Source organism: Genypterus blacodes, unplaced genomic scaffold, assembly GCF_046128005.1.
Source record: "Genypterus blacodes isolate CSIRO-AG114 ecotype Tasmania unplaced genomic scaffold, CSIRO-AGI_Gbla_v1 ptg000022l_1, whole genome shotgun sequence".
NCBI classification, from domain to species: Eukaryota; Metazoa; Chordata; class Actinopteri; order Ophidiiformes; family Ophidiidae; genus Genypterus; species Genypterus blacodes.
In genome coordinates this window covers 2357080-2378891 of record NW_027466835.1, presented here as the reverse complement: position 1 = coordinate 2378891, position 21812 = coordinate 2357080, and the positions used below count along the sequence as shown (strand labels likewise).

The 21812-nt window shown below is 39.4% G+C and overlaps 2 protein-coding genes across 3 annotated transcripts; both read right to left on the bottom strand.

The window, feature by feature from the left end:
- Positions 1–944: 944 nt before the first annotated feature.
- On the bottom strand, positions 945–8878 carry dus1l (dihydrouridine synthase 1-like (S. cerevisiae)). Of its 2 annotated transcripts, none has more exons than XM_076143235.1 (14): positions 8801–8878; positions 7892–8137; positions 7505–7613; positions 6685–6735; positions 6338–6450; positions 5746–5828; positions 5300–5403; positions 4987–5134; positions 4513–4609; positions 3529–3617; positions 3240–3409; positions 2949–2986; positions 2476–2551; positions 945–1857 (listed from the first exon to the last, which is right to left on the bottom strand). In XM_076143235.1, the coding sequence occupies exons 2-14, from the start codon at positions 8126–8128 to the stop codon at positions 1700–1702; spliced, it is 1473 nt and encodes a 490-aa protein (XP_075999350.1). In that variant the 5' UTR covers positions 8129–8137; positions 8801–8878; the 3' UTR covers positions 945–1699. The 2 variants fall into 2 exon arrangements, with proteins under 2 accessions (XP_075999350.1, XP_075999351.1); XM_076143236.1 differs by having other exon boundaries at positions 8807–8871.
- A 3143-nt stretch (positions 8879–12021) lies between these two features.
- Positions 12022–21199, bottom strand: rab11fip4a (RAB11 family interacting protein 4 (class II) a). The gene is made up of 15 exons (XM_076142695.1): positions 20744–21199; positions 20016–20103; positions 19533–19621; positions 18826–18971; positions 18071–18226; positions 17498–17632; positions 16811–16846; positions 16129–16237; positions 15592–15695; positions 15372–15512; positions 14736–14817; positions 13939–14076; positions 13587–13733; positions 12804–12947; positions 12022–12678 (listed from the first exon to the last, which is right to left on the bottom strand). The coding sequence occupies exons 1-15, from the start codon at positions 20894–20896 to the stop codon at positions 12562–12564; spliced, it is 1785 nt and encodes a 594-aa protein (XP_075998810.1). The 5' UTR covers positions 20897–21199; the 3' UTR covers positions 12022–12561.
- Positions 21200–21812: the final 613 nt, after the last annotated feature.

The window sequence follows — 21812 nt, the reverse complement described above, 5'->3', positions numbered from 1 at the left end:
CTGTTGTTGTTGTATTAATTACATAAAAATCAAACTTCACATGGCATATATCACGAAGACCATCATGTTGAACAGGAACGTGTTTGATTTCCATAAAGTTTAGAGATTTGTAAGATTTGTTTTACCGCCACCTTGCTCTCCTGTGTTTTGATTTATTCTCCGTCACATCTTTATGGCTGTTTTGTTATGTTAAACTAATTCAGTTTCAGAGTGGCAGATACAAGAACAATGTGAAAACTCTTCTGTAAATTTAAATCTATTTCAATCCCATATTCTTTTTGGAGTGGAGGCTTAGGGATTTCACATTCTAAATTTTGAATTTTGAATTTGAGATGATGGATTAAGACTCCTCGATGCCCGTCTCGCTCTCATCCAGCATAGGGTCTGGGTCTTGTCTGTGGTGCCATCAAGTGCAGAAGATGTAAATCTGACATAGGATGTAGGAGCTTGTTGTCTCAAGAAAGTTGAGAGGCACCAGATGTTAGTCTCTGTGGGGGCAATAAAGATGTGGTACAAGCCTGAAGAAGTTGTCATTCTTGTCTGCTCTGCATGTAGTAGTACAGAGTGAACCAGCGCTGTAATAAACTGATAACTCCCATCTCCGCGAGTCACTGTGGTGCGCTTGCTCTAACAGGTCATAATGGTAATCCTTAACGCATTTGATGACTACAGCATGAAGCACTACAACAATGAAGAGGAAAAACTGTGCTCCTTCTTGTCAACACACTGAATGAACAATATATCCATTCAATTTAGTTATTAACGTGAACAATCATTTGATTTAAATACATTTCTGTAGACCTTAGAAGAATTATTGAGATAAGGCAGAGCAGGCTTCAGATGCATCTAAAAGTAAAAATGTATTTTATGAAAGTAAACAGCTTAAGTAATTAATTGAGATAGCCAGTAGTATCCTGTGGTGAAAACACAACCATGTTCTTGGCAAAGGTAAAATATGTTTAATGCCAAAATGGAAGAATATGCTGTTCTTAAACATCCAGGATTGTATACAAGTCCCCAGAGACACTGTTCCAACATTTGGCCGAAATGAAGGACACCATGTTTGACACCAAAACCTAATCCCATCTGTGTATCATGGTGGAGGGAACATCGTGGTTTTGACTGATTTGCTGTCTCAGGGCCTGAACATATTTCACTCATCAAAGGCACAATGAACTGGATTTTCAGCCGCATGACCTGAGCAGGGCTTTATCTTTTACTATATGCAAAAGTGATGCTTTGACAAATTCCTCATTGTTCAAGTCTAAATAACAGCCAAAAGAAATGGAGGTTATTATAGCTTTCAAATAAAAGCTTCACATATATTTTCCCAGCCATTTGAATGAGTGAAGAATCTGTTCAGTAAAAGCATTGAGAAGTACAACCGTTTACATTCTTAGTTCAGGTACAGTGTGTTACTTTGACTAGATGAAGATCAGATGTATTTCACAAGTAATTCATGTAGGAAGTCATGGGTTCACAACCTTTTCTTGCCACTGTATGTCATGATTATGTAAATGACCTGTAAATGACCACACTAACCTAGTGCCTGTGTTTTAAAACATTTAAATAATTGGCAATATCATCTCTATCTTTAACAAATAGGATTATCCAAGCATAAAATGGCTTGTTTTCATCAAAATATTTCTAGATATTTTCCTGTAACTTGGCTTAAAAAATATCAGTCAAAAACACACAGTCAAGGTACGTTCACAGAACACTTTAGGTTCTCTGGTTTTGTCTCTGAGTGAGGCCAAGGAGACGTGCCATTTCTCTCCGTCTCCTCCGCTGTTCCCGCCTTATCATCGTCTTCAGCTCTCCGTCTCTCTGCCTTAGTCTTGAACCTCAGGCCATGACCTGTCAATCAAGAGAGACATCTATAATCATGATCCAAATTTCAATATGCATAATGAAAATTTGTCCAAATATCAGAATGTGAAAATTGAACTGAAACTGATAATTTGATTCCCAGGAATCTGAGTTTAGGCTTAATCCGAGTTGTCATCAAAAACATCACACACATCAGAAGTTTTTTTACAGCCAAAATTTACATCTTAAATGGTTATATTCAAAAAGTCTTAAAGGCACAGTATCACAAAAAAGGATGGTAGCAATCCATACATCCTCAAACAAGATAACCGTTTAAATTAGTTAGCTAGTGGGCTATTCAAGTATCGAAATTGTCAATCGTCTATTACAGAGCTTGGGTTGGTCAGGAAATGGAAATGTGTGGGCCTATAAAACATTTGAGGCACCAGGAGTAATGCATAAAACACTGTGGCACATTTAACATCTTGGTAATATCAAATAGCAATACTACAGCTGCTCGATTTATCTTATTTTGCGGAATAACATGATATTGCTATTGTTCTAAAAATAATCCAATTTCAATGTCTAATGTACGCCTGCAACACAGTATGCTTACGTGTGTAACAGGCATGTTGACAGTGTCGGTATGCACGTGTGTGTACTAACTTGGACAGTCTGCTACCTCCTTGAAGGCCTTCTTTTTACAGCAACCTCGACACAGGTTAAAGACACACTTATTTCCCTAAAAAACAAAGGCTGGAGTTAGAACTTCTGAACAAGCACAGGCTTTGACGTGTTGTAAGGGCAGACAGTGTCAAACAACAGCATTCTTACTGTATTCGTTTTAAAATGCAGAGCTCCTCAGCACACAATTTAGCTGTCCTTAAATTATTTGACATTTTAGATTGACAAGTTTTCATTGCAGTTTGTTTCAGTTATGAAACAACAAAAGTCATTATACAGTAAGTCATAATAGTAAACCATTTCAAGCTATTGCAAAAAAAGAACGGTGTTGCTATCCTCAGACATTTCCAAGTAGGTTCTCTTTTTTGTTCCAACAGAATGTGGGATTTTTAGTGTTGTCTTATCCAAAAAAGACTGTGATCATTAATAAATTGACTGAGTGACATTCTACTTACTTTTGGGTTCCCACACTGTTCACATTTGATGTACTTAGCTGCATGGAGAAAGATGGGACAGCAAGTCAAGTCAATTTTATTTGTATTGCCCAACATCACCTACAACGTCTCAAAGGGCTTTACAGACCCACAGGGCAGTGGTTCCAATTTGGGAGCTACTGCATTACAGCATTCCACTTTTGTCATTTGAATGTCTATATCATTTTTAAGTCAACATTGTATGAAAAACTTCACAAATTAGACATTTTTGAAAAAACTACAAAAGGTGATTGGATGAAAAACTGAACTCACGTTTCTGCTCAGCACAGAAGTTTTTCTTGGGGTTGCGTGATCTCTTCTTTAGCTTGTTTTTGGAGAGTGTGTCAGCTGCTCTGTCACATTCTTCCAGTGCCCTCTTTTGACACACTGTCTTCTTCACCTCTGACCCTTTACTATCACCATTGGTAGTCATCTCCTTTGGCCTGTAAGACCCACTCAGTTGTTAATAACATAACAAGATTGCACCTGGTAATTAGGATTCAACTATGTTATTGGTCTTGGTTTTGATTGTTCAAACAGAATTTATAAAAGACAGACTCACGCTGGTCGGATGTATGGCTGGCAGATCCAATGAGGTAAGGGCATGCCATCGTTCTTCTGTTCAGCATTCTTTCCTTTGGCCATCTCTTCCTGTAAGCAAAGACATGCAGTATCATGTCAAGACCACAAAACTAAAATAGCTTCTTTCCATAAATCCTGCAAGCCAAGTTAACTTGTACAGTGCTATTCAAAGGTTTAAGGACTGACTCAGTTCTAATCACACTCTGTCGCCACAGTAAGCAAATTCTGGTCCGGAGCAGAATCTGTTGGAACTTAGCCAAAACATAAAGCAATGCCTCTTGACCAATCACCTTATTTGAGAAAAGTAGGGCTATCATAGCAGCAGGATCTTTTGGGGGTTTCCATTTTGGGGACCTTTGTCTACATTTGTATTGTTCAGAATAAAACTAATTTTTGCTTTTACCCTGACTCCTCCTACATCACGGGTGTTACAGTCTCCATTTCAACCTTGACCTAAAATGGAGCTTAACAGATGTGTTGAAAAATGTTGTCGTTACTGTTGGCATATCTGCTGATGCAATTTTTCCTTAATTTTTTCCAGAGCTGTATATACTTTGTTTTATATACAAACATTTCTTGATGTGGGGTTCACCCATGTGTCTGTCTGTCAGCCAACCAAGACATTTACCCTAGCTCTACACATTCAATGGCTCACCTTACTGTTTTGTCAGCAGAAGGGTCAGGAGGTGAGGGTTAGGAAAACGGCCGGAGCTAATTGTTTATTTTGCTGGGTCTCGCGTTGGTGCTGCTCGTCACATCACTTATCTTGTTGCACATACAACCTTGTGTAGTGCTAAATGTGAACCTGTGACATATTAACAGCTTAGTTCTTCAGGGTCAATGCTGCAAGACCACCCTGATGAGAGCTGTTTCTGAATTAATTAATTAGAATTTTCAATTTTCCCTCAAAGGTGAAGCACAGCCTGAATTGTATCTAGTTAAATAAGATAAGCTTTAGTGGTACCTGGCAACGCAGCTTCAAGTGTTTGCTGACTTCAGCCAAACTCTCAAGGGTTTTCACCTTGGCCAATTCCTCCCTCAGGTCCTTGTGGACCTGTAACCTAAACACACATTTTAAAAAGATACACATAAACATACTTAAATGAACAAATTTCGAAGCGCGCAGTGGTCAGTTGTTGATGGTGGTATACTTGCATCACTGCAGACACCTTATACATCACTTAAACTTGAGTGGCACGCAAAATTGCATGTGGACCACACATGAGACCGCCATGGATGGCAGGATTGGCTGCAAGCGTATTGACACCTAAGCATCGCACCAAGCATGCAGCGGGCCAGTTGCCATTGATCAGCTGTCCAATATCAACATATTGATAAAATCTTTACTCCATCTTTACAAAGCAAATTCCTGTTCAATGCAAACTGAAAATATTTCTTCAATATTGCTTCCACCCACCCACCCACCCTCCGTACGTACGTGTGGTGCCAGAGCTTGAACAGATGAGCTCGTACATAGGATAGAGTGCAGGGGGGGTGCTGCTTGACCACCTCTAGATATTCTTCAGCCATTTCCCACACTGGGGGACTGCGGCCCTCAAACAGAGCAGGGTTATGGAGGTTCCCCTCTGGAACAAACACAAAAAATTGTGTGGGAATTCAAACCAAGAGATTCAAGTTTCAATTAAAACACTAATACATTACAATAAATAACGTGCATGATGTAAATAAATGTATGTAAATAAATGTGCACATAGAACCCAAACGTCTTAGACATTATGTGTGTTCCTCACCAGCACTCATAACCCCTTGCACCCCTGTCTCCTGAATGCAGTCCTCCACATCACTCAGGTGATGAACGTTTCCATTGGCAAACACCGGAATGTTCACCGATTTCCTGCAGTAGACACACATTGATCAAGTATTGAAAAAAAAACAAATCTCAATCCATGTGACATTCTGTTTATATGTAATGTTATAGTGGTCCGGACTTGGTGAGGATTAAGTGATTTGACCCCCCAAACTATGAAATAGCACTTAGATAATGATAACAACGCAAGGCAGGTATAATTTGCATCTGTTTGCGGGTCAGTCTTTGTTTGGAATTGTATTGGAGAGTCCACAAAGGGACCACAAAGGAGGTCCAGCTTGCGGTGGCAACACTAGGTGCAACTAATTGGCAATCAATTATTGATGTCAATTCCTACATTGTGAATGATAAAGGGTGTTGGTAGCTCACCGTACTGCTTTGATGTGCTCCCAACTAGCTGTGCCTGTCATGGCCCCTTTCTGGTCTTTTGTTCGGCCATGCACTGTCAGCAGCTGGGGAACAGAGACAGATTTAACAAAGTTGTTCCTATGATTTTGCACCAGAGGAAATGACAAAAATCTCACATACAATGTAAATATTTCCATTTTCTATTTCATTGAAAAAACAGTGAAACAACGTTGAAAACATGGGAAGTATCTATGACCCGGTTTATGAGTCCACAGAGGTTAAATTCTGGGAAACCCTACTCATCAGTCAGAACTGAAGAAACGGATCGGATGAGAGTCCAAACGTCAAATGCAGAGGCATGTTACCGATTGGGACAACCAACAACAATATGAATCACCACTCCAACTCAAACTCAACATCAAATCAGACCAATGATCTAATTTCAAAGTCACCTTGATGATTGTGTGTCTCTTAAAATGGCATTTTTCGTTAAATTTGTCAGATCTGAAATTCTATCAATTTACCTCAAAGGTTCAGGACCACATGCATAACAACCTCATGTGAAAATACAACAAAACCTACATCATGTGAAAAACTACCACTGTTCACATACCTGGCATCCGGCTTTCTCAAGCATCTGGGCATACTGGATGGTCTTGTCAAGCTCCTTGAACACGCGGATTTTACACGTGACTGGCACAGACAGCATCTTGTTGGCCAACCTGACTATGGGAAATTGACATACTTTGGCATTTCTAGCAGTAAAACTGTAATAATTCATTGCTTATTAGGTATTCACCAGATTTTCCACAAACAAAGGTGAAAACAATCCCAATGGCAGAGGTAACAATAAGTAGCTTGATGAAATAATTCAACAATTCAAAGCCATGGGACAAACTTCAATTAATTAGAAATAATAAGAATAACAATAACATTTTCTGTGTCCTAAAGCAAACTTACTCATTCTCTCCAACAGCTCCCATTCATCTTGTAGGAAAGCTCCATAGTGACCTTAGAAATAAAGACAAAAAAAGGTTTAATTAATTCTGTCTTAGTGTATACTTAGACTTTGTCTTAGTGTGTTAGTGTGACAAATCTATCTTAAAAGCAATCAAATAGAGTAACTGATATGTATACACATCCCTCCTTGTAAGCATACTGTACTGCTTAGAGGTGGACCAATTCATATATCTTATCAGTGATAAGCAACTTATTTCAATTAGACTATTTAGTTAAATGAGTATCACAAGTGTCTTCAATCTAAGAATCAATCATTCAGCCTATTTAAATGGACAAGTTCTCCCTGTTCTGTTTGGTAGCATTGTGTGCATCAAACTGAACAAAGACGAGAGGAAAACACAGTTTTAGTGTGGCTGGAACGCCTAAAAAATAGTTTGTGTGGATGAATCATAACAACAGTGCAGCAAGAGATGTAGAATTAGTACTGAGGAAAACACACACTGTGATATAGAGAAGGTCAGATTCAGGTCACATCAGATTCAGAGCAAATCATGGGGCATTGTAAAGGATGCAGAAAGTAGCAACAAAATCTGGAAGCACAAGCAACCTACATATTCACCTCCACAAACAGCATCCATGCAGCATGAGGAATGCATAAAACGGTGTGTGTCATCATCAATGAATTGGCTGATATATTGAGAATATTCAAATATCCAAATAATGAAACATATTGTGATTAATATATTTTTGCCCATATCACCCAGCTGGAGGGTAAACACAGCGACAGACACATACACTGAGATTCATTCAGTTTACAAACCTCGTTTGGCAATCATCTGTGGGCAGCCCAGGTTAAGGTCAATGGCGTCACAGTAGTCCTGGGCCAGCAGAGCCGCCTGGACAAATATTTCTGGATCATTTGCACAGAACTGATGTGGGGAAAAAGAGCACAATGATGTAGATAAAGCTTCATGACACAATAAATATATACAATAACTTGTGGATTATTACTTTTAAAATTCACATTATATATGGGACAAATACCTACGCAGAATCGCAGTTTAGCTGCTAAACTAGCAGCTAAAATGCAAATTAGCAGCTAAAATGTAAATTATAGATAAAAATGGTTTTCAGAGATGTGCAGCAAATGCCAGCGATGCATATTCTGGTGAAAAAAGGGTTCAAAGCTTTGGCTGTATGTCTTTACCTGAGTTATCAGAGGTCTGTCCTCCGCACAAACTTCATTGTAGAGGTTCTCTCTCCTGTAGTTGGCATCGCGAAGAAACACCTGAGCATGCAGCATGGGCGTGTAGCAGAGTTCAGCCCCATGCCGGCGACTCAGCAAGCGCCAGGCCAGTTCACTCTGGTCCACCATCGGTGCCACCACAAAGCGTGCTCCCTTTAAGGTTGTCCTCCAGAACTCAAAGCCCTGAAGCTTGGCCATCACAATGAACTTCAGGCCAGGAATCAAAAAATTCATTAAGCCAGGTGTTTAAATGCTTGGCAACAACAACAACAACAACAGTGTTTCCCCATAGCCATGAACAGACCTCTCTTTCCCACCACTTCTGTGTAGAGGAGTGAAATGTGTCATAAGGCTTTTAATTTGGCTGCATTCAATGATTCAATCGATGTTTTAACTATCAACATTTAAATACAATTTCTTTATATATGTTCAATGGAACACATACACTATGTTGGTTATTGATTCAAATGACAAAAATGTTGCATACGTTCATACTCGACCAAAAAAAGCAAGGTACTAAAATCCAACTGTAGCTTTCGCAATCTATCTGGTGTGGTCGGGTTTATTTCCCCGTGCCTCATATTGTAGACAAGGCACCGTTGACAATCGCAAATGTGTAGTTGTGAGTGATTTAGGGACTTAAGTTCCACTGATTGGTAGCACAACTTGCGTTACAATAACCAGATACGTTAATGATGCCTGCTGTAAAATAGCAAAGCTAGCAGCTAATAGTTGATATATAACAAGTGATTTGCCACCTCAATACCATAATTGCTATGAGAACAAATAACTCCGTTAAACAATACGTGGTCAATGCTTCACGTAAGCATAACATAACATATAACAATAGAATAATACGTTGTAACTCACTTGTACCTGTGGGAGATAGTGTTGTGTACTTGGTGAAACGCTTCCCAACGAGGTTTGATATGTGCAACAGCAAATTGCCGCCGGTGGGGAACAAAAGCGTTTCCGCTTTTACCTAGTACCTACCCGATTCGGACCGATAAACCGGATTCGGACAACGCATGCGCAAATGTCTCAAACTCCAGACGTTCAACGTTTCAATATAAGCCACCACCTTGAAGGTTTAAATGTAATACAATACAATACAATAACAACTCCCGGTGCTGGACAGGGGAACTCTGAGCTACGAAATACAACTTGACCACTTAAAGATTTTCAGCATGTGGACATTTCTATTGCCTTGATATTGGTATTTTCTGTATTTATTACTGTTTCTTGATTAATATTTCATTTATTGGTTGTGGGGTTTATTTTGGGTTTCTTTCTCGTGGCCAGAGTTGGGTTCCCCCTCTTTGTGGGTTTACCCCCATTTTGTTTCATTTGGCAGGTCAGGTTTGTTATTTCTTCCCCCTATATGTTGAGATTTTGGGGGAGTAAACAGAAACACTATCATACAATGCAATGAACTGCTATAGGACAGAAAACCTGCTGGATTGGAGCTTGAGTAGGACTGGGTTGGGCATTAAGCCCTCAGCCTAAATTGTGCCTTAAACGTTTGAACTGCAAATAAAAGCTATCATAGCTGCATATAACAACTATGTAAGACGTCCAATCGACATTATCTCCATTTGTAAAGTATCATTATTACGTAATGTAAAAGGAATGTGTGTTGCAACTAGTAATTTCAACTCAAATTTCACAAAAACCCAAGTAAGTAAAGCAAGTAATTCATAAAACTGTAATGGAAACTGACAGACATGACATCTAATGTTTTATTTATTAATGACAGAATATTAAATCCTGCTTTTTTAACCTGATGGAAATATTAGGACAAGGGCTTATAGTTACTTCAGGTGAAGCTGACATGAATCATTTCTAGCTGTAGAATTTGGTGCGCGAGTACCACTGATTAGAGGATCATACTGTACATGAAAATCAGAGCCTTATTCGCATGACTTAGTTCAATGGAAATCCCTCCAGTTCACATTCACAAGTTTCAATTTTATTTTCAAGTTTGTCACATCACAGTTATATAGTACAAAACCATCTGAAATTCTTCTGTGCAAACTCCTATATATTGCAGTCCAGGTAATGGTGAAATAGAATAAGGTTCTGAGCCTTGCAGGTTTGTGTTTTTTTGTAATCTGTGTTTGTGGATTTCTTCAGTTTAACAATCTATACCCACAATTCTTTTTTTCCGTGACTTTCACAAATTGTTCATTGCATCAAAATGTTAATTGAAGCCTAAAGCACAGGTTTTATAATGAGCTAAGTCAAAAATATCAGCACAGCATTCCTTGATCCCTGTCACCTCTTTGTGTTTCACATCAAACTGCACCCTGAGTTTAACAAGCCATACCAACGGATTTGTTAATCGGTTCTCCCAATATGAAGCACAGGGCAACAGTTAAGTACCTTCATTCCCCGTGTGCAGTTTATATTTTGTACACAGCGATTAGGAATCTGTACGCAGTTTGGAAATCAGTGCACACTGCACAAAACTTCTGCATGGCTATGTATGAACAAGAATAGAATACACATGAATATAATGTCAGCGGACCCCAACTGAATTATAAATCACATGTATACATGAAATGTTTTCTCGAGAAGGCTACTTACATCCAAAGATTTAATACATTTTTAATTTTTTTGTTTTTAAAATACAAAGTTAAATGTTTATTAATGTTAATTTTATTTACAAATATCAGAAGTGGTTTATGATAACATAACATATTTTAACTCATTGATATATATTTTGGTTAATAACAGAAGCAAGTTGATTATACTGTTTTTACAGTACATTGTCATAGGAAAAAGAGTCCATATTTAGAAAAATAAAAACTTTAACATCTTGCCAGAAAGTACAAGAGGGTGCAAGAACAGAATAGATGATATAAATCTTCAGTTACACATATCACAAACATTTGCTGAATGGCTACATCCACTTCTGGGACTGATAGACACTTTTCTTCTGTTGAGCTTTATAGCTAATGCTAAGGCTAGAGCATTTTGGTGCTGATTTTCCAGTTAAGACAAACTTTTCTTATCTGTGACAGACACCCAAGTTGGAGCCAAATAGCTGCCAGTGCCCGTCAGCGACACTTGCTACCCAGCAGTTCATAGACAGGTCCTGACTCCGTTTTGGAGCCTTACCAGATGTACAGACATTTCCAAGAATCTTGGGAGTTATTGGCACAGAACAGTTTGAGTGGGTCTATGACAAGACTGTAGAATGGCAAGAACAAATGTCAAAGATTTTTTGCTGCAAACACTACTTAGACAGCAAGCAGCTTTTCCTTGTTTTGCTAAATATTGGCAATTTCACAGTGACTCCTTGTGCATTTTAACTGAGTATGGATTTCAGTCAGTATTCTTCAATTAAGATCTTGTGATCTCAAAGACCAACCAAATTACTGACACATTGGCCCACTAGGTTTCAGTCTCATGTCATCTGATTCATCTGTTTCATCTGATCAACTGATTTTCCAAGCAAAACACTGAGGGAACGGCGAAACACTTGGAATTTTTGTGAAAGGGAGCAGGGTGGTGCAACCTGGGATACTTGGAAACTGGGTGTGTTTAGGATGAATAAATATACAATACATACACGTATAATATCACTGAGAATTGGATGTTTGATGTGCGTATGTTTTTGGCGAGGGACTGTGGGCAACAACTCCGCTTTACGCCCGTGGATGCCCATGGATTTGGAATGGGATGTCAAACAACTCATACAGGTGTCCATATAGTTTTCTTTATCCCAAATGTGATGACTAAAACATGCAAAAGCATGTCTGAAGCCCCTACATATCACACACTCCCTGGCCTGTGCCAATCAAGATATCTCTATGATAACTCCAGTTATTGAGTTCCAAGTATTGGCAAGTAATTTGAAAGTTTCCACTTGTGTTAATGACAACAATTAAACATTTGTGGAGAGATTCATCGTGGCACACTATCTCATTAGTTTAGTTAATTTTTTTTCCTGTCAATTATACACAATACATTAGTTATAAAGGTGTTTAAATAACTTAAATAATTAGATAATTTCAATTTTTTCCCAAATAAGAAAACATTTAATGAACACAAAATATTATATTTAATACCAAACCTTTAACCGGTAAGAAAAAAAAGGTAAGCTAAGCTTATTGTGCCTACTCTTATCACGTAACAATTACTTTACATTACCCGACCTGCTCTACCCAGAGCAGCAGTGAAACAAACCAAACCAAAATATATAAAATATTATCAAGAAACACAGCAACACAAAAACAGCAACAGATAGGTGATATAAAGTGTCATTCTTTTAGTTCCTTATTACAACCTTTCCATAATTTGTCCCCTTCCACAGTTTCTTATTCTCAAACATATCATTTCTTCTTGGTGAATATGTTGTTGCCCTCATTGAAATCATCATTTTGGATACAGATAGGACGTGTTCTAATTTTTGCTCTTACATTATTTGCAAAGTTTTAAACTTCACAAGGTCCATGAAGTTCAAGGCAGATGATTTCATAAATAATGAGTTGGGCCGTAATTATCGGCCTTGTTCACAATTATTATGGCCTGTTTTTGGGACTAGCAAATGCAAATATCTGCTACGAAATTTCTTTATGAATTCAAATTCAAGAACCTCACAAATATAGTAATTCAATGTGTGCGTTTTAACTCTTAATCTCTAAAATGGAGGGATCATGGTCAAGAATGGCTAGAATGATCTTGTCCATGTAGTTCCTCAGACGGTGATTGATTTCCTCTTGTTCCTTCAAAGCATCTACGAGCTGAGATCCAGATTAATATAGGAAAACGAACAAGCAAACAAACAAACAGGTATGACAACCATTTGTAAAATAGCACAATGCGCATGTAGTTGTGCGAAATAGTGTAGCGCCAGTGCATTACTAACCTCATCTCTTGAGGCGTTGTCAATCTCGGCTGCCAAACACTGGGCCTTGGTAGGACAGGTGAACAAATTCTTGACATCATACAAACTCAGACTGAGGATCTGAGCATTCAGGTCATCATTCTGATCACGTAGTTTAAGGTTATCCTAAGAAAGCAGACAGTATTTACTCTCAAAGAATGGATTCAAGCTTGAAAGTACATTTGTCAGAAGAAGCCAGCCTTTAAAATAAACTTAACTTATGTGGTATATCACCTCACCCACCAACAAGACAGACGGCAATGAGCTCCGTAAAGCTCCTACTGATTTTAGACCATCGCGTCAACAATCACACAGTATTCACCAATCCAAAACGTTGCTCCTAGGTAAGTGTTCTCTTCTTATTTGTCAAGAACAAGAGATCTATGACAAAAATCCATCTGACTGCAGCAACAATGCCAATATTCACGAGACATAACTAGGCTGTCCAATTTACGAGGGTGAGACTGTGAACAACCATGCAACCACTGCAACCAAAACAAACAAAAACAGCAACTTCTGTTCCATATTAAAAGTCTGGTGAAATGCTCCTTTAATTCCAGTGTCATGTAGGTGAAGATGGCATGATATAAAAACACTTTGCCACACCATTTGTGATTCTGTGTGTTGCATCACAGACAACATCCATGGAATATGTGTGTTTTTGGTTTCCATAAATGTGTGGTATGCAAGTACAATCAGGGTTTTGTACTGCTGGTTTAATGCAAACAAATAAAAACATGAAAATGTGTGCACTTGTGTGTGAACCTGTTTCAGTCTCCTGACTTCATACTCCAGTTCGACCTCCCTGGTCTTGCCGTTGAAGTCGGACAGGCCCTTGCCCTTCCGTGGATGCTCTACATCCATCTTAAACAACTGCAGATAGTCCAATTCCCGATGAAGATCATCAATCAACTACAGGAAATTGAATGATATTAGAACTACACTTTTTCGCAACTTCTTAACACAACAGTTTCTCCAATACAATCATTTGTTCTATAACTATTTTATGTTAAGTAATTGTTCAGAATTGAATATTCAGGATACAGGCCAAGGATGTAACGATCCAGCCCTGAAAGTTCATATATCAGGTGATCCATTTGGCGTTTGTGTGACGTACCTCCTGCATGGCCTCTTTTTCCTTCCGGAACTCACGGCGGTTATGCCATAGCCTGTCCATTATCTTCTTGTAAATGTCCAGCTCGTCCTTCAGCCTCATACTAGTGTCCTCCACCTTGTCTGTCATCCACTGCTTTTCCTAGAGGGGAACAATGACCAAAAATCAGGGAGGGGGCAGGTTATGGCATTCCACAGCATCATTATTGGTCCGTATTATACTATACAAATGCTTAAACACACCAGAAAACTCAGATTGAATAACCCAAGGTATAATGTAAGGTCAGATAATGCTTTCAATTTCCAGACAATCTGAGGTCTCTGGAATTTGCAGATCTGTACCACTCCAGTTTTTACAATTATTTTTAAGTTATCCTGACAGCGATTTATAAGCCCTTTAAGGGCAAACGTTTTAATTGGCAATGACGACATGTTTGATGGTTGAGATGGTCATTTGGTTGAGATTGATGCAGAGTCCCTCTTTTCCTGGTCTCTTAAACTATATACTTATGTGCCAAATACTGTACCACTACTTCTACCCTAATGTTGGTGTTGCTTGGGATGAACAAAGCCTGGCCACTAACCAGGATAATATTTGCTGAGAATACAATATATATATATATATATATATACACACAATATAATATATATATATAATAATTCTAAATATGTACAAAGAATATTACTGTATTTTAGTTTAACTTGTAATCTGTCTGCATCAATGACTTCCTGAGAAAACTAACAAACCCATCACTGGATGTTTTGACAAAACCAAAACTAAGTTAACCGATTTCCACTCACCTGGTCCAGTTTCTCGGTCTGGGACTTGAGTCTGCACACATTAATCTTCATCTCTCCGTTGTCATCCCCTAGCTGATGTACCCTACACAGCGCACACAGAGGCTCAGTTTAACATCTAATCAACATCATTATTTCTTCTCCAAACGCCAATGTGTGATATTGGTAAACACAAGGAGAAAGACCAAAGATCTATTCTGCTCTCACAGCCTCAAACCCTGAACTCTTTCTAGATCTTTATCTATCTGTAGATATCTGTATCATCTTACATTTTTCTCTCGTCCTGTAAACTCTCTTTATCTTCTTATACAGATCTGCTCATTAGATCAAATGGTTGTTATCTCTCTCTCTGATGTACACTCTGGATTAAGTTGCCACATGCAAAGCCGAAACAGCTCATAGGAAAGAACATCCCCATAGTTAAATCTGTCTGCTCTTGCACTGAAGAAACTGTGTAATATGAGACTGGAGGTCAAACACAGCATTTTTAAGGACAGCAGAAGTGTGACACACAGAACAACAGAAGGTAAATCGTTGCAGGGCTACCAAGCCATACCACCACACTACCAACCAGCTACTACTACGACTACTATTACCAGAACTATCATCGTTATGATCTGAGTTTGTTAGTGAGTCTACCTGTTACACAGGAGTTCTATCTTGCTGGTTCTGTCTCTCTCCATCTTGTTGTAGGCCTCCCGGTGCTCCTTCGCTTCTTCCTCCAGACTCTGGTCTGCCCTTGCCTCTGCATCCTTCATCTGCTCCTCAAGCCAATGTACCCTGAAAAGCATACACATGCATGCACACACACATGCAAGTGCAAATGTAAGTGTGTGTATGTGCATGTGTGCCCTCCTACCTGTGGACAAGTTGTGTGTTCTCCTGTTTGAGCTTAGATTTAATGTCTCCATTGGCCCGACAGTCACTTTCCAACTCTGTGACCTTCTTCTCTAGATAACTTACCTGAGGGAGAAAAAAACAGCCTTTCATTCTGCAGCAGATTGAGGAGAACTCAAGTTGAACTGTACAGATGTTTTTTCGGTTGGTGTGTTCATTGTGATGTAAATTATGAAGCTGAGAGAGAGGTTTTTTGCATGAGCAGTGTATTGATCTGCTGGGTTAACAGGGTCTTTGGGAACATGTTATTTGCAATGTTTCTTTTTGTTGTTAATTAGATGGGATCCCCATTAGCTGTGCATGAACAGCCATTACTCTTCCTGGGGTTCCCCCAGAGATATCTCACATAATTGAACAAGTAATGATTACAGAATTGAATTTCAATGCCACATGATAAGATTCGGCATTCACCAAAATAACAGAGGAAGAATGTGTGTGTGTGTGTGTGTGTGTGTGTGTGTGTGTGTGTGTGTGTGTGCTTGTGCGCGTGTGAGTATACTTTATCTGTGATGTCCAGGTCACATGAGTCAATGCTGTCTGTGAAAAGATCCTCTGTGCTGCTGGCCTGACTGGGACCAAACACACAGTAGTTGGCCTGGAAGAGTTGGCTGCAAGGAGGTGAAAACACATATCAGTTTTTGAATAGTTAAGCTATTTCCATTATGAAGTTAACATTACTTAGAAAATGGGGAGGCACATATAGAAGTGGTTATAATTCCTACACCGTTTTCCTGATTTGGATGTAAATACCCTCACATTAAAGCTGAAAGTCTGAACTTAAAGCACATATTATGTACAATATTGTTTCATTTAAGATCCATTGTGGTGCTGTACAGAGCCAAAATTGAGTCAATGTCCTCACTACTTATGGACCTAACTGTATATACAGTTTGTACTCAATATGAGCTTCATTCTCCTGTTCAGCCATCTGAAGGCAGGACAAGCTACATGTCGTATTCCACAATTTATTCAAGTCAAATTCATCTTCTGCTGCCATAATTTGGTTTATATCTAATATCTGATTATCTATATTTTGATTCGGTTGGATCAAAAAAAGAATTTGGGCGACAATCTAAGCAAAACAAATGACACACAGAAGTGTAAGCACCCCTAAGGTCAACACAAATCCAAGAATGAGATGTGAGTAGGAGTTCATAGTTATTGTGGTCTGGTCCACTCACCGTCCAAATGCTGTGCTGGAAATCTTTCTGTTAGGGCTGAAACATAAAAGAGGAAATACTTCAGTGGAGTGTACTTCAACACCTTTGCTACACTATTATGACTACTATTACAAGTGCTACTACTGGTATTGTAGGTTTGAGTACTGCTACTACTACCGTTTGTAGTACTACCACCACTTATTCAGTTGCAGACAAATGATCTCTTCTTTCTTTTAATATTTTTTTAAATTGTGTGTTGTGTCAACTGAATATGCTGCCAGTTTGGTTGAAATTAAAAATATTCAAGGACACTCCAGAAGTTCTCAGTTTACTGCATATTTATGACATGATTTTCAAAGATTCACAGAGTAGACTGCTCATCAAGCTCATCAAGTCACCCAAGGGCAGCTGCACAATCTGGTGGTTTGTTAATTGGAAGTAAGGTGGAAGTGGTGATGTGTAGCCAAGGTTGATTGCAGCATAAAAAAATGTAAAGAAATCCTGATGTTGTTTGGTTTAATTTCACTTCATTTAAAAGTTGTTAACATGAATTATTGTAAAATACAATGAATATGAAACATGTTAAAGCCAAAGGAATCAGAAATATATGGATAAAAACTGTAAAAGTTGTGATTTATGGAAAGAAAAGGAAGAAAAATATTTGTCTCAGTCTTTCTTAGTGTGTCTGCGTGTGTTTGCTTTGATTACCTGTTGGCCTTGAGGTTTCGAAGTCTAGCTTCCAGGTCATTGAGCAGATTCACTTTCTTGCAGCACTGAGAACAGTAGATGTCCAGTAGCTCACTGTTATACAGTTGACTCATTTTCTGAGGTGTCTCCCGTGCACTGTATATACAAAGTATACAATATACAAAATGTACAAATGTCCATATATAATGACAACACCAAAACAATACAGTAGTTAGCACAGCATGAGAGAAGGTTTCGCTCATGCCACTCATGGTCAGGATGATGGTTCTGGATAGGGTGGGGAATGGGGGGGGGGGCAGTGGGGGATATTTGTTATTTGTGTGAAACAGTGTCAGCTCAGAACTTCAAATCTACAGGGAGCCACTGCAGAGGGGTAGTTGTATTGGATCAAGACATCCACTGTGAAAACAAAATATGAACCTCACACATATTTAGTAAGACTAATGTGTAAAGCCACCTTCCTCACCTTGCTTTCCACTCACACTTTGCCCAATCACAACACATATAGTGACTCTGCTAGTAAAATGTGTTCCAGGACAAAGTATATTTGTGCTTTCTAGTGTGACTACTGACCTAGATGATACGGAGGATCCCAAGCCCGAGAAGCCATTGGTTCTGGTGTCATCCTCAGGGCAAGGATTGCTGAAATCTATATCCTCCCCCTCACCATAATCCTCAAACTGCTCCTCCACCGTGATGACGGATGCAGATACAGAGCCAATCAAATGCCTATGGTCACAAAGTAACAGGAAGACAAAGGGATATTATACTTATTCATTAATTTTCTACCCCCTTGGGGCCTTGGAGCCTAAACCAGCAGTCATGAGGAGAGGTAGGGTTCACCCTGGACAGGTATGACTGGTTTAAAAATAACAAAAATGAAAATAAGGATGTTCATGGTATATTGATTTAATCAATTTGAATGTATAATCTCTCTCATTCTGTTGTGTATTATTTCTTTCTAACTTGTTCTTTAAAACATATACACTGTGGGATGGTGGAAGCATCACACCATCAAAGACTGCAAATATGAAATACAATCATTTTAACTGAAATATCCAATGCTACATACAGTCTCTGGAAGAACAGCGTGCTTCACAATTTGCGCTGCGATCAGCCGTTCTGACTGGGGGTGGTTATAATCACAGTATAATTATTTATTACTGTTAAACAATGTCAGCTCAGAACTGTCTGCAAGCCATATGCCGTCATCGAAAGAGCCATAATTGGCTTGCGAGACCTGATTGTCTCGCAGGCCGGATCAAATGGCCGGAGGTTCCCCACCCCTGATTTAGAGGTATTGCTCACAGTATTTTACTGTAACTGACCCTTCTTGCTGTGCTGGGTTATGGGGGTCCAAGTTGCTTTCCATGTCGTACTCCCCATCAGCATTGCAGCCATCACCATAGACACTGCTTTGTGGATAGGACCGTGTACACATTGTAAAGGGTGGGCCGAGTTTAGCCTCATCATTCTGGAAACAAACACAAAATAAAATGTCACAAAACTGCCTCGGAATCTCCAAAACCCACCTCCAGAAACCAAGGCAACCTGGCAGCCTGGTATACCATGATTCTTAGATAATTAGTGGGCGGCCAATGTCAGAGTCATGGTATACTGGCAGTATACATATGAACAGAGACCTAGATCTGACCTGCCCCTGGCTGGAGATTGAAAAAGGCTTAACAATCAATGCTTCTCTCCCTGCTCTCCTTTGCTCCTCACTTAGACTAAATATTCTATACATTTTACTTTTATCTTTTTTCTGTCAGTTTTCTTATATTTTAAAGATTGCAGGTAGCAGATTGCAGTTAACAGTCTGAAATCAAGGCAGGTTTAAGCCCAATCAGGCTAACAAACACAGGGACTACATAGGAGATTTAGTCTTAGTGCAATGACTTGTGCATGGTCCCTGACATGGCCAATGGAATTGCATCACTTTTGTTTATCTGTTGTCTTTTGACAACCAGTCATTTTAATTTTTGGAGTCATCTTTGCAAATAAATGTAAATACTGGTAAACCACTGAAGTTTACCTGGTAGAGGTAGCCGTTGTCGGTTACACAAGGCAGAGCCGGTGTGAGACTGCAAGGGCCCAGAGCCAACTTCTGTATCTCCTCACAACCTAGCAGAAGGTAAGATAACAAACATTGAGCCAAACATCTTCAAGCGTCTACAACCAAGTCAAGTTTCCTGAGAATTCATCATGCTTGGATACCATGAGCTGGATGACTGAGAACATTCACAGACTGCTACAGAACAGGTTTCATGTACTATTTATCAAGTGAAAAGGAATATAGAGGAGAGACAGGGAATATTACATATCCAGTTTTGCAAAAAATAGTTTTCATTATTACATTATTACATTTTATGTATGCATTTGTTGTGTGGTTTGGCTGCTACCATGGCCAGGTCTCTCTTGAAAAAGAGATTCTGAATGTCAATGGGACTTCCTGGTTAAATAAAGGAAAAATAAATAAAATAAATTTCCATTATTATATTTAATTCGCATTCCTTACCTTTAATAGCTAAAACCCCATGGCAAAAGTCTTTGAAGTTGACCTTCCCATAAGCATTAGGATCCAGGTAACTGGTGAGCTTCTTCACCTGCAAGAGACAAAATTAAACCTTCTGTTCAGGCTGAAATGTACTGTGATTTTCCCAGTTCTCTTTTGTGAAATGTATCTTCTAATCTAATCTAATTAATCTCTCTGCGATGACAAGTGGTTTTGGGCTTAAATGGTCTTGGAGCATGTACACAGTCTATTTGAAGGTTTTGTCTGTTTGCTTTTCAGGGGGTAATAAACAACATAGCATTTTGTATGTTTTCGCACCCATAACACTTAGGATGTCACTTACTTTCTTTTCATCCTCCACTGCATTTGCTTTACAGTACAACTGTACAATAATGCCAAAACAAACAAAGATCTGGATTTTATTTAATTATTTTGTTAATGACAATTATTTGTTTGACACAAAAGCTCAGGAGGGAATAATACTTAAAAATATATTGTTGATTTGTTATTTCATCATTTAAAATTAACAAAGCTGCAGAATAATATCTTAGTCAATGGAGTAGGCTAATATTTTTCTGGTACCAGTCTGGCCCTGGATTGTGAGCATCCTTCACCCACCAAAACCCTAGGGCCGGCCCTGCTCTGAGCAATGAGCGTGGTTGATCCATTGGCAACAGTATAATGCAGTAAGAAGCAAGTGTGAAGGGGGTTGGTCTGTTTCGGACTCTCACCTCCTCTCCTTGACCGAACTGAAGACCGAGTTCCACCAGGTGCTCCACCCGGACAAATCCGTCCGAGTCATCGTCACATACATCGAAAACCTCCTTGAGCCGCCTCAGAAACAGCAGGAGCTGCTCTTGGTCGGGGAAAACACGCCCTTCCATCGCAGAGATATGAACGCCGTCGGTGACAGATTGTGCCTCTGACTGAAAACGAAGCGGTCAATTGGTTTGACTCGGACAAGGATAAACGTCCTCACCTCAGCCGGTGTGGCTGCTAATGAGACGAAACCCGCATCGCTGCACAGTCGCGGCAAGATACGGAAAAAGACGATGATTTACGATTCAGAGAGATGCGTTATAATCCACCTGTTCAGTGTATACCGACTATTATCCCCGCTGTCTGCACTTAAGTAGACCAGAAAATGGAGCAAATGCTTCCAAGATACACAGATTCTTCCTGGCTGCTTGGTTACTGTACGTTGCCTTTCCGCTGCAGGGGGCTGGGAACCAGCTCATCACATTTCAGAATAAGAGAGGGAGATGATATTTTGCTGTTTTTCTGTAAAGTTGCATTTGAAAACGTCATATAGAATACACCAGGCATTCATTGTCGTGCCCTCAAAATATAATATATATATAATAATTTAAGTCTATCAGACTGTAGGACCACTCAGCTGGGAACCGGAGGGTCGCCGGTTTGAATCCGCGTCTGGACCAAGTACGTGGACTGGTAGCTGGTGAGTTGCCAGTTTGCCTCCGGGGCACTGCCTCGGAGCAAGGCACCGGACCCCCAGAATGGCTGCCCTGCACCCCCTCTGTAATGCATGTGTTTGTGTGTGATGTGTAAGGGTGCAAGAAAAATTCCAATTGCATGTAATTTGCGTGTGAAATGACAAAATAGAAAGTATCTTAGTACCAGATGGGCTAAAAACACAAGATGAAAGTCCACATTTGAGACACCCAATAATATGCTGTCACACTTGTGAATGAATTCCACCTGAAGAGAGTGCATGTGCAAGTTTGGTAATTAGCATAGGGATCAACCCAAAACAGATAAGAAAGTTAGATAGAGAGGCAC

Excerpts from the sequence above, each read along its gene's own strand:
- rab11fip4a (XM_076142695.1), bottom strand. The coding sequence starts at position 20,896 with ATGGAAGGGCGTGTTTTCCCCGACCAAGAGCAGCTCCTGCTGTTTCTG. Across the intron at positions 20,104-20,743 it reads AGTTCGGTCAAGGAGAGGAG|GTGAAGAAGCTCACCAGTTA; the intron begins GTGAGAGTCCGA and ends TGTCTCTTGCAG. Across the intron at positions 16,847-17,497 it reads CGAAACCTCAAGGCCAACAG|CCCTAACAGAAAGATTTCCA; the intron begins GTAATCAAAGCA and ends TTTATGTTTCAG.
- dus1l (XM_076143235.1), bottom strand. The coding sequence starts at position 8,128 with ATGGCCAAGCTTCAGGGCTTTGAGTTCTGGAGGACAACCTTAAAGGGA. Across the intron at positions 3,618-4,512 it reads ACTTGAAGCTGCGTTGCCAG|GAAGAGATGGCCAAAGGAAA; the intron begins GTACCACTAAAG and ends CTTTGCTTACAG. Across the intron at positions 3,410-3,528 it reads CAGCCATACATCCGACCAGC|GCCAAAGGAGATGACTACCA; the intron begins GTGAGTCTGTCT and ends TGGGTCTTACAG.